The sequence below is a fragment of the Lepeophtheirus salmonis genome, chromosome 2, assembly GCF_016086655.4.
Source record: "Lepeophtheirus salmonis chromosome 2, UVic_Lsal_1.4, whole genome shotgun sequence".
NCBI classification, from domain to species: domain Eukaryota; kingdom Metazoa; phylum Arthropoda; class Copepoda; order Siphonostomatoida; family Caligidae; genus Lepeophtheirus; species Lepeophtheirus salmonis.
The window spans coordinates 20,987,540-20,999,224 of record NC_052132.2 but is presented as its reverse complement, the minus strand read 5'-3'; the positions used below and the strand labels follow the sequence as shown (position 1 = coordinate 20,999,224).

The following is an 11,685-nucleotide window of genomic DNA, read 5'->3' as shown; positions in this document are numbered from 1 at the left end:
TCAAACTTCAAGGCTCCTCAAGATCTAAGAATTTTTTGGGGGTCTCTCTGGAGGTGTAGAATGAGTGTTTTTACTTATTTTAATTTGTAAACAAGGCAAAATTGAGTAACACCGTACTTCAACTCCCTAATTATCATTATCAGTCAAGGACTACTAGCTAATAGGTAATAAGTAGTAATTGAGTAACTTGTTGACAAAAATTTTTAATTTCATATTTTATTTTAGTATGAAGTAGCTTTTTATTTTCAATAATATTGTCAATAATAAAGAATAACCATTGAACATTATGCAAAGACTTCTCATCCCTGTTGAACATTTCTCAATATTGGTGGTAGTGTAAGAACTCCTTCATAGAATCATTTTCTATATAAATATACATAAAATGTAGTATTGGAAATTGTGACTCTTTTTAGTGAACTGAATCAAAAGGGCTATGAAGGCCATCGAAAGTATGTCTTGTGTCAAATGATCATTAGTTTAGTTTTAGTTCTGAGTCTATTTCTAGGGAGTTCCTCCTCTTCAAAGTTAGAGAATCCTGGATGTAGGATCATTCGAGACAAGTATGATCGGCAAGACCTTGCTTCTAGGAATTATGTTTCTGACGAAAGAAAGCACTGGCCTAATAAGGAGGTTCCTTATACCATAAGTAACTCATATCCTCCTAAATACAATAAGCTTTTACGAAAGGCTATGAAGGCCATCGAAAGTATGTCTTGTGTCAAATGGATCCCACGAACTAATCAACGGAATTACGTATACATTAGTCCCAAACAATCAGGATGCTTTGCCAACCTGGGCTACGATGTAAGAAGAGGAAAGCATACGCTCAATTTACAAATGCCTCATGGAAGATCCACTTGCATGGTGAGTGTCTATAAGGAATTAATTTTTTTAAGTATTATTCTTTAATTTAATTTGCTTTTAGATTTTAGGAATTGCAATGCATGAAATGCTACATATTTTGGGTGTTGGCCATGAACAATGTAGGCCAGATCGGGATTCATACGTAAAAGTTCATTGGCGTAATATGGAGAACGACAAATATAACAACTACTTTAAAAGCATAGGACCAAAAACTCAAACCAGAATGCCAGTATGTGACCCCCAAAAACGTATGGACTTTGATCGATGTTGGTCTGGATACCGAACAAATACCTTTGGATTTGCATATGACTACCAATCTCTAATGCACTACGGCTTAAATGAGTAATGCCTCTTTAATTTAATTGCTCATTTTCTCAATATATATCTATATATATTCCGTATAGTTTTACTCAGACGGGATACCCTACGATGAGCACAAAGAAATCAGTTCCATCTGGCATCAAAATAGGACAAAGAATAGGAATGACTCGGCTAGATGTTAGTAAATTGAATGCAGCATACAAATGCCAAGATAAGACAGACCCTCCACATCCACCGCATAGAAAAACAACTAGAAAGGTTTATACCTATGGGCCAACTTCTCCACGTAAGACTTAAACTTTTATATCTGGAAAATGTAGATATTCAATTTGTATTGCCTTTTTTTATATCAAGGATGCTGGGATGAATATCCGGAATGGTGTGAAGGACATAATGGATTGTGTTACATTGGCTATTTTTATATGAAAGAAAATTGTGCGTTGACTTGTGAATTTTGTGATAACTGAAGTCATTGTAATTTAAAATACCTTTTCTACATTTTACAAAATAAATAAGCATTCAAAAATAGGAAAAAAATAATATTTTATTATACTCTCTTGTTAGTTGTTCCTTATAGTATAGAGACTCATATGTAATATGTAGAATATATAGATGCATATCTACGTAAAACATGCATCAAAAGGTCAAATAATTTTTTGTTTCTTTAAGTTCGAACTGAAATCCAGACGTACCAGGGGATTTATTAAGCTTACTATATTCGACAATGGCCTTTTTAATTTCAAAGTGCGTCAACTGTTTTTCTGTTAGATTTTTACCTGCTTCTGATATCTCAACATCATCACTTTGTTCAAAGAGAACCTGAATTGGTCTGGCATATCCTGCATTATTTTTCTGGCAACTATGATATCTGTACAGTTTCAAGTAGAATTTATTGATCTCACTACAGATCTACTTCGGGTCATCAATTTCATGGCATTGTTATCAAATAGACATTTTTTGTTTGTTTGTTTGTTTTTCTATTACTTATTTTCTCTTTCCGCACACATTGCAGTCTGGAATGTGACAAGTCATCAATATTGTTAATTTACATGGTGACGCTATATATTTTAGATTTAGACTAAGTATACAGTGCTTTTTATTTTTTAGATCCTGCAACTGGTGATTTAATACTAGGCCTTGTGATCTGAGAGTTTAGTATCTGTAGCGGTATAAGGATGAATTTCTATTCCTATGAATCCCTTCATCAGGAATAAGTTAATTCTTGACAACACTGGCTTATAGTTATTGCCAATAGAAAAAAAGGTATGACTTGAATTGTTCATTTTGCATCCTACGTCATTAAAACCAATTGATGTAATAATTGACGACAGTACTTTTGTGGATCGAACGTGGGAGTTTGCTAACTTGTTTGTTGTGTATCTGTTTATTGTTAGATTCACGTTTAAATATCTTGCTATAATTGTTGGCCTGTACAAGGGTCGTCAGTTTTTGGTCCATATAGATAAATCACTTTAAAGTATACACCTTAATAATAATACTGTACTTTCATGAGATTTACTTCTATGCAGCGGTATATAATTTTTGAATTTAGAGTTCACGTAATTGTTAAAGTTAATCCACGTTGGGTTCTGTTTGCTTGAGGCAAAATTCAGTCAGTTGTTGAAAAGTTCTCTCATTGCTTCAACAACTTATGCACTTTCAGACATCTTAATGGAGGGTATCTGAATTTACCATCAAGAAAAGGTATAGGTTGTTCAAAATAGCGTAATGTAAAAACTTTTTCCCTGATGGCACTAACTAAATCTTTTGGGGTTGGTAGATTTGGGAAGAAAAACCTTACCCCAATTCCTTTGTTGAAAATTTCCTCCACTTGTCAGCCATAACCCCAAACATAATTCTGTATGAATAGTTGAGTACCGTAATGGGTCTCCAGTGGCTAAAATCTGAACTGTCTTCCTTTTTTGGAATTAGAGCTATTCTTCCCGTGTCAGTGAAGTTGGCATCTTGTTTTTATTTTCCATAATTTTACTGATTTTTAAGAGAAAATGAACAATCTCACTTGGAAATATTGAGTAAACTTTTGCCAATAATTTCATCCTGACCTGGAGCTTTAATATCTCTATATTTTTGAGTAATATATTGAGTGATATTCTCTTTAGTAAACACTTTTTGTTCATGATTCAGCACCATTTTTTGCCTTTTAGAACAAGAATTCTTCCATGCACAATAATTGCCTGGAATCCAGTATGGAAAGGGGTTATAACATCTTCAGTTTTAGTTAAGATTTTTCATGGATTAGGTGCTGTAGTTCTGGATTGACGTCATAGGCACTGTTGTACAGACATGACCCCGCGACCCCAATAAATGACAATCAGCGATTGTCACCTTAAGAGCCTGTTCATAATCGTAAAATTTTAATCTTTTTTAGTACAATTTATAGATATTTTTCAGTATATTTTTCTTTAAAAGGAGAATTTATACGTTCCTGCATCGTTGAAACCAGTGGGCTGAAATTTTGCATGGGTCCCTCTTTTGAGCTCGGACGTGCAAGAAGGAGATGCTGATTTTGTGGGGGTCATATAAGGGGTTTATGTTATGCCCAAAACACAAAAACCGTTTTTTGCAGCTCATAAAGACTATGAGTTATTTATCAAAAAGAGTTTGCGTTTCAAAAACAACTATACAAATAACTGCATTTCCTAAATTTATTCAAAATCAAAAAGTTATGGGAAAAATATGAAATCGGTGAAAATTGCAATTTCGTTTATTTACGGTGAAAATTGCAATTTCGTTTATTTCAGGTGCAAAAAAAAATTACTTACAATGGAATATGGGATTAGTTTGTAAAATAAAGTTTGTAGAAATTTGTCTGGAGATTGGTTTGCATATAAATTTACCAAATAAAAGTTGATGTTTAACTGAAATATCTGTCCTTTTCTGAATAATTTTTCAATTTTTTCCATTTTTATCTCTTTTTCTCCCATTTTTTCATCAAACGACAAAAAGATACATTTTGGACATAAAATTTGAGACTCTAACTTTTCAGTCAAATATTTTAATTTCGGAAACATTTTGTATCATAATTTTTACAATATTTGCAAAAATGAACCAGATATCGAAGGTTATTTTTTAGACAACATTATTCTTCATAACTTTTTGGTTTTTGCAAATACAAAAAAAATATTGGTGGGTTTGTTGTTTTTTACAATTCCAATAAAGGCTATTAACTATTTTTTTCTTCAAAATTTGTGCAAAAAGAGGTTTTTGCAATTTACTTTGCGCATTTCAATTGGGGAATTTTTTAAGTAAATAGAAAATGGAATTCTAACCTAGACAATTTTTTAGATGCATATTTGTTTGTATGTTATTAAAAGTTTATAACACATTACTTTTATTTATTTTCATAATAATAATACTAAGGCTATAAAAGGCAATAATAATAGGAGTGAATTTTTTTTCGGGGGGGGAGTTGCTATGATGAGACTTTGTAAATTACCTTACTTGACCAGATTGATATAGTCTGAAGAATCCAAGAGAAATAGATTTAGAGCTATCAGGATCTTTTTTGACAACAAGAAACATTCATATTATAATTATTTGTATATAGAGGTATTTCAGATTTTTTTTTTTCTCAATTAATATGATTAATATGTGATTTCCCTCTCTCTCCTTTACCCGAGCAACGTAGACAGGTATATTTATTTTTATAATTTATAAAATCATCTGTATAGCAAAGAAATCAATAACACAATGCAACACAATTTAGGTTTTGGAACCTCCATTGGTAAGCACAGTTTTTATTTTACATTTTTTGATACGGTATTAAAAGGAGATTCCCTTAATTTTTTGCCATTACAATGATTTTTAAGTTATGTTATAAATTTCTTTTTGACTAGATGAATGTGGTTTCAGCTGAACCATCGTGGAGATTTGGGGAATACTTTATACTGTGAGAGCTAGTTTAAAGTATGATTGTCATGCCAGACCTGCAGTCTCTTGGTTCAGGTACATGTCAAGAGGGGATCTGAACTCAAAACTTCCATATCATGCATACTTAAAAATAAAATACTTTTTTGTTTCCTCAATGAGTAATAAAGTAGCGCGTGTATTCATAAAATCAAAAAGGAGGTGGATATTAATATTGTACGTATACAATACAAACATAAAGTGAATCATTTTTTACTTTCCTAATACACTTGCTACAAGATTTAGTACCCTATATTAAGTAGTAAACTCATTCTTTTTTATCATCAGTTGAATAACAAAAATGATGATCATTAGTTTAGTTTTAGTTCTGAGTCTATTTCTAGGGAGTTCCTCCTCTTCAAAGTTAGAGAATCCTGGATGTAGGATCATTCGAGACAAGTATGATCGGCAAGACCTTGCTTCTAGGAATTATCTTTCTGACGAAAGAAAGCACTGGCCTAATAAGGAGGTTCCTTATACCATAAGTAACTCATATCCTCCTAAATACAATAAGCTTTTACGAAAGGCTATGAAGGCCATCGAAAGTATGTCTTGTGTCAAATGGATCCCACGAACTAATCAACGGAATTACGTATACATTAGTCCCAAACAATCAGGATGCTTTGCCAACCTGGGCTACGATGTAAGAAGAGGAAAGCATACGCTCAATTTACAAATGCCTCATGGAAGATCCACTTGCATGGTGAGTGTCTATAAGGAATTAATTTTTTTAAGTATTATTCTTTAATTTAATTTGCTTTTAGATTTTAGGAATTGCAATGCATGAAATGCTACATATTTTGGGTGTTGGCCATGAACAATGTAGGCCAGATCGGGATTCATACGTAAAAGTTCATTGGCGTAATATGGAGAACGACAAATATAACAACTACTTTAAAAGCATAGGACCAAAAACTCAAACCAGAATGCCAGTATGTGACCCCAAAAACGTATGGACTTTGATCGATGTTGGTCTGGATACCGAACAAATACCTTTGGATTTGCATATGACTACCAATCTCTAATGCACTACGGCTTAAATGAGTAATGCCTCTTTAATTTAATTGCTCATTTTCTCAATATATATCTATATATATTCCGTATAGTTTTACTCAGACGGGATACCCTACGATGAGCACAAAGAAATCAGTTCCATCTGGCATCAAAATAGGACAAAGAATAGGAATGACTCGGCTAGATGTTAGTAAATTGAATGCAGCATACAAATGCCAAGATAAGACAGACCCTCCACATCCACCGCATAGAAAAACAACTAGAAAGGTTTATACCTATGGGCCAACTTCTCCACGTAAGACTTAAACTTTTATATCTGGAAAATGTAGATATTCAATTTGTATTGCCTTTTTTTATATCAAGGATGCTGGGATGAATATCCGGAATGGTGTGAAGGACATAATGGATTGTGTTACATTGGCTATTTTTATATGAAAGAAAATTGTGCGTTGACTTGTGAATTTTGTGATAACTGAAGTCATTGTAATTTAAAATACCTTTTCTACATTTTACAAAATAAATAAGCATTCAAAAATAGGAAAAAAATAATATTTTATTATACTCTCTTGTTAGTTGTTCCTTATAGTATAGAGACTCATCATTGTAATATGTAGAATATATAGATGCATATCTACGTAAAACATGCATCAAAAGGTCAAATAATTTTTTGTTTCTTTAAGTTCGAACTGAAATCCAGACGTACCAGGGGATTTATTAAGCTTACTATATTCGACAATGGCCTTTTTAATTTCAAAGTGCGTCAACTGTTTTTCTGTTAGATTTTTACCTGCTTCTGATATCTCAACATCATCACTTTGTTCAAAGAGAACCTGAATTGGTCTGGCATATCCTGCATTATTTTTCTGGCAACTATGATATCTGTACAGTTTCAAGTAGAATTTATTGATCTCACTACAGATCTACTTCGGGTCATCCAATTTCATGGCATTGTTATCAAATAGACATTTTTTGTTTGTTTGTTTGTTTTTCTATTACTTATTTTCTCTTTCCGCACACATTGCAGTCTGGAATGTGACAAGTCATCAATATTGTTAATTTACATGGTGACGCTATATATTTTAGATTTAGACTAAGTATACAGTGCTTTTTATTTTTTAGATCCTGCAACTGGTGATTTAATACTAGGCCTTGTGATCTGAGAGTTTAGTATCTGTAGCGGTATAAGGATGAATTTCTATTCCTATGAATCCCTTCATCAGGAATAAGTTAATTCTTGACAACACTGGCTTATAGTTATTGCCAATAGAAAAAAAGGTATGACTTGAATTGTTCATTTTGCATCCTACGTCATTAAAACCAATTGATGTAATAATTGACGACAGTACTTTTGTGGATCGAACGTGGGAGTTTGCTAACTTGTTTGTTGTGTATCTGTTTATTGTTAGATTCACGTTTAAATATCTTGCTATAATTGTTGGCCTGTACAAGGGTCGTCAGTTTTTGGTCCATATAGATAAATCACTTTAAAGTATACACCTTAATAATAATACTGTACTTTCATGAGATTTACTTCTATGCAGCGGTATATAATTTTTGAATTTAGAGTTCACGTAATTGTTAAAGTTAATCCACGTTGGGTTCTGTTTGCTTGAGGCAAAATTCAGTCAGTTGTTGAAAAGTTCTCTCATTGCTTCAACAACTTATGCACTTTCAGACATCTTAATGGAGGGTATCTGAATTTACCATCAAGAAAAGGTATAGGTTGTTCAAAATAGCGTAATGTAAAAACTTTTTCCCTGATGGCACTAACTAAATCTTTTGGGGTTGGTAGATTTGGGAAGAAAAAACCTTACCCCAATTCCTTTGTTGAAAATTTCCTCCACTTGTCAGCCATAACCCCAAACATAATTCTGTATGAATAGTTGAGTACCGTAATGGGTCTCCAGTGGCTAAAATCTGAACTGTCTTCCTTTTTTGGAATTAGAGCTATTCTTCCCGTGTCAGTGAAGTTGGCATCTTGTTTTTATTTTCCATAATTTTACTGATTTTTAAGAGAAAATGAACAATCTCACTTGGAAATATTGAGTAAACTTTTGCCAATAATTTCATCCTGACCTGGAGCTTTAATATCTCTATATTTTTGAGTAATATATTGAGTGATATTCTCTTTAGTAAACACTTTTGTTCATGATTCAGCACCATTTTTTGCCTTTTTAGAACAAGAATTCTTCCATGCACAATAATTGCCTGGAATCCAGTATGGAAAGGGGGTTATAACATCTTCAGTTTTAGTTAAGATTTTTCATGGATTAGGTGCTGTAGTTCTGGATTGACGTCATAGGCACTGTTGTACAGACATGACCCCGCGACCCCAATAAATGACAATCAGCGATTGTCACCTTAAGAGCCTGTTCATAATCGTAAAATTTTAATCTTTTTTTAGTACAATTTATAGATATTTTTCAGTATATTTTTCTTTAAAAGGAGAATTTATACGTTCCTGCATCGTTGAAACCAGTGGGCTGAAATTTTGCATGGGTCCCTCTTTTGAGCTCGGACGTGCAAGAAGGGAGATGCTGATTTTGTGGGGGTCATATAAGGGGTTTATGTTATGCCCAAAACACAAAAACCGTTTTTTGCAGCTCATAAAGACTATGAGTTATTTATCAAAAAGAGTTTGCGTTTCAAAAAACAACTATACAAATAACTGCATTTCCTAAATTTATTCAAAATCAAAAAAGTTATGGGAAAAATATGAAATCGGTGAAAATTGCAATTTCGTTTATTTACGGTGAAAATTGCAATTTCGTTTATTTCAGGTGCAAAAAAATTACTTACAATGGAATATGGGATTAGTTTGTAAAATAAAGTTTGTAGAAATTTGTCTGGAGATTGGTTTGCATATAAATTTACCAAATAAAAGTTGATGTTTAACTGAAATATCTGTCCTTTTCTGAATAATTTTTCAATTTTTTCCATTTTTATCTCTTTTTCTCCCATTTTTTCATCAAACGACAAAAAGATACATTTTGGACTTGAGACTCTAACTTTTCAGTCAAATATTTTAATTTCGGAAACATTTTGTATCATAATTTTTACAATATTTGCAAAAATGAACCAGATATCGAAGGTTATTTTTTAGACAACATTATTCTTCATAACTTTTTGGTTTTTGCAAATACAAAAAAAATATTGGTGGGTTTGTTGTTTTTTTTACAATTCCAATAAAGGCTATTAACTATTTTTTTCTTCAAAATTTGTGCAAAAAGAGGTTTTTGCAATTTACTTTGCGCATTTCAATTGGGGAATTTTTTTAAGTAAATAGAAAATGGAATTCTAACCTAGACAATTTTTAGATGCATATTTGTTTGTATGTTATTAAAAGTTTATAACACATTACTTTTATTTATTTTCATAATAATAATACTAAGGCTATAAAAGGCAATAATAATAGGAGTGAATTTTTTTCGGGGGAGTTGCTATGATGAGACTTTGTAAATTACCTTACTTGACCAGATTGATATAGTCTGAAGAATCCAAGAGAAATAGAATTAGAGCTATCAGGATCTTTTTTGACAACAAGAAACATTCATATTATAATTATTTGTATATAGAGGTATTTCAGATTTTTTTTTTTTTTTTCTCAATTAATATGATTAATATGTGATTTCCCTCTCTCTCCTTTACCCGAGCAACGTAGACAGGTATATTTATTTTTATAATTTATAAAATCATCTGTATAGCAAAGAAATCAATAACACAATGCAACACAATTTAGGTTTTGGAACCTCCATTGGTAAGCACAGTTTTTATTTTACATTTTTTGATACGGTATTAAAAGGGAGATTCCCTTAATTTTTTGCCATTACAATGATTTTTAAGTTATGTTATAAATTTCTTTTTGACTAGATGAATGTGGTTTCAGCTGAACCATCGTGGAGATTTGGGGAATACTTTATACTGTGAGAGCTAGTTTAAAGTATGATTGTCATGCCAGACCTGCAGTCTCTTGGTTCAGGTACATGTCAAGAGGGGATCTGAACTCAAAACTTCCATATCATGCATACTTAAAAATAAAATACTTTTTTGTTTCCTCAATGAGTAATAAAGTAGCGCGTGTATTCATAAAATCAAAAAGGAGGTGGATATTAATATTGTACGTATACAATACAAACATAAAGTGAATCATTTTTTACTTTCCTAATACACTTGCTACAAGATTTAGTACCCTATATTAAGTAGTAAACTCATTCTTTTTATCATCAGTTGAATAACAAAAATGATGATCATTAGTTTAGTTTTAGTTCTGAGTCTATTTCTAGGGAGTTCCTCCTCTTCAAAGTTAGAGAATCCTGGATGTAGGATCATTCGAGACAAGTATGATCGGCAAGACCTTGCTTCTAGGAATTATCTTTCTGACGAAAGAAAGCACTGGCCTAATAAGGAGGTTCCTTATACCATAAGTAACTCATATCCTCCTAAATACAATAAGCTTTTACGAAAGGCTATGAAGGCCATCGAAAGTATGTCTTGTGTCAAATGGATCCCACGAACTAATCAACGGAATTACGTATACATTAGTCCCAAACAATCAGGATGCTTTGCCAACCTGGGCTACGATGTAAGAAGAGGAAAGCATACGCTCAATTTACAAATGCCTCATGGAAGATCCACTTGCATGGTGAGTGTCTATAAGGAATTAATTTTTTTAAGTATTATTCTTTAATTTAATTTGCTTTTAGATTTTAGGAATTGCAATGCATGAAATGCTACATATTTTGGGTGTTGGCCATGAACAATGTAGGCCAGATCGGGATTCATACGTAAAAGTTCATTGGCGTAATATGGAGAACGACAAATATAACAACTACTTTAAAAGCATAGGACCAAAAACTCAAACCAGAATGCCAGTATGTGACCCCCAAAAACGTATGGACTTTGATCGATGTTGGTCTGGATACCGAACAAATACCTTTGGATTTGCATATGACTACCAATCTCTAATGCACTACGGCTTAAATGAGTAATGCCTCTTTAATTTAATTGCTCATTTTCTCAATATATATCTATATATATTCCGTATAGTTTTACTCAGACGGGATACCCTACGATGAGCACAAAGAAATCAGTTCCATCTGGCATCAAAATAGGACAAAGAATAGGAATGACTCGGCTAGATGTTAGTAAATTGAATGCAGCATACAAATGCCAAGATAAGACAGACCCTCCACATCCACCGCATAGAAAAACAACTAGAAAGGTTTATACCTATGGGCCAACTTCTCCACGTAAGACTTAAACTTTTATATCTGGAAAATGTAGATATTCAATTTGTATTGCCTTTTTTTATATCAAGGATGCTGGGATGAATATCCGGAATGGTGTGAAGGACATAATGGATTGTGTTACATTGGCTATTTTTATATGAAAGAAAATTGTGCGTTGACTTGTGAATTTTGTGATAACTGAAGTCATTGTAATTTAAAATACCTTTTCTACATTTTACAAAATAAATAAGCATTCAAAAATAGGAAAAAATAATATTTTATTATACTCTCTTGTTAGTTGTTCCTTATAGTATAGAGACTCATATGTAAT

At 32.4% G+C, this 11,685-nt stretch overlaps 3 protein-coding genes across 3 annotated transcripts; all 3 read left to right on the top strand.

Moving 5' to 3' along the window:
- The first annotated feature begins 286 nt into the window (after positions 1-286).
- LOC121113867 (astacin-like metalloprotease toxin 3) lies at positions 287-1,711 on the top strand. Its single transcript, XM_040707732.1, has 5 exons — positions 287-336; positions 414-864; positions 926-1,206; positions 1,269-1,471; positions 1,540-1,711. Exons 1-5 carry the CDS (start codon positions 287-289, stop codon positions 1,650-1,652), a joined length of 1,098 nt encoding a protein of 365 aa, XP_040563666.1. The 3' UTR covers positions 1,653-1,711.
- A 3,673-nt stretch (positions 1,712-5,384) lies between these two features.
- On the top strand, positions 5,385-6,672 carry LOC121132399 (astacin-like metalloprotease toxin 5). Its single transcript, XM_040727800.2, has 4 exons — positions 5,385-5,815; positions 5,877-6,156; positions 6,219-6,421; positions 6,490-6,672. The coding sequence occupies exons 1-2, from the start codon at positions 5,414-5,416 to the stop codon at positions 6,135-6,137; spliced, it is 663 nt and encodes a 220-aa protein (XP_040583734.1). The 5' UTR covers positions 5,385-5,413; the 3' UTR covers positions 6,138-6,156; positions 6,219-6,421; positions 6,490-6,672.
- Positions 6,673-10,348: 3,676 nt separating this feature from the next.
- LOC121132398 (astacin-like metalloprotease toxin 3) lies at positions 10,349-11,615 on the top strand. The gene is made up of 4 exons (XM_040727799.2): positions 10,349-10,768; positions 10,830-11,110; positions 11,173-11,375; positions 11,444-11,615. Exons 1-4 carry the CDS (start codon positions 10,367-10,369, stop codon positions 11,554-11,556), a joined length of 999 nt encoding a protein of 332 aa, XP_040583733.1. The 5' UTR covers positions 10,349-10,366; the 3' UTR covers positions 11,557-11,615.
- Positions 11,616-11,685: the final 70 nt, after the last annotated feature.

Coding starts and splice junctions, on each gene's coding strand:
- LOC121113867 (XM_040707732.1), top strand. CDS start 287: ATGCAAAGACTTCTCATCCCTGTTGAACATTTCTCAATATTGGTGGTA. Junction 865..925: donor ATGGAAGATCCACTTGCATG/GTGAGTGTCTAT, acceptor ATTTGCTTTTAG/ATTTTAGGAATTGCAATGCA. Junction 1,207..1,268: donor ATGCACTACGGCTTAAATGA/GTAATGCCTCTT, acceptor TATTCCGTATAG/TTTTACTCAGACGGGATACC.
- LOC121132399 (XM_040727800.2), top strand. CDS start 5,414: ATGATGATCATTAGTTTAGTTTTAGTTCTGAGTCTATTTCTAGGGAGT. Junction 5,816..5,876: donor ATGGAAGATCCACTTGCATG/GTGAGTGTCTAT, acceptor ATTTGCTTTTAG/ATTTTAGGAATTGCAATGCA.
- LOC121132398 (XM_040727799.2), top strand. CDS start 10,367: ATGATGATCATTAGTTTAGTTTTAGTTCTGAGTCTATTTCTAGGGAGT. Junction 11,111..11,172: donor ATGCACTACGGCTTAAATGA/GTAATGCCTCTT, acceptor TATTCCGTATAG/TTTTACTCAGACGGGATACC. Junction 11,376..11,443: donor CTATGGGCCAACTTCTCCAC/GTAAGACTTAAA, acceptor TTTTATATCAAG/GATGCTGGGATGAATATCCG.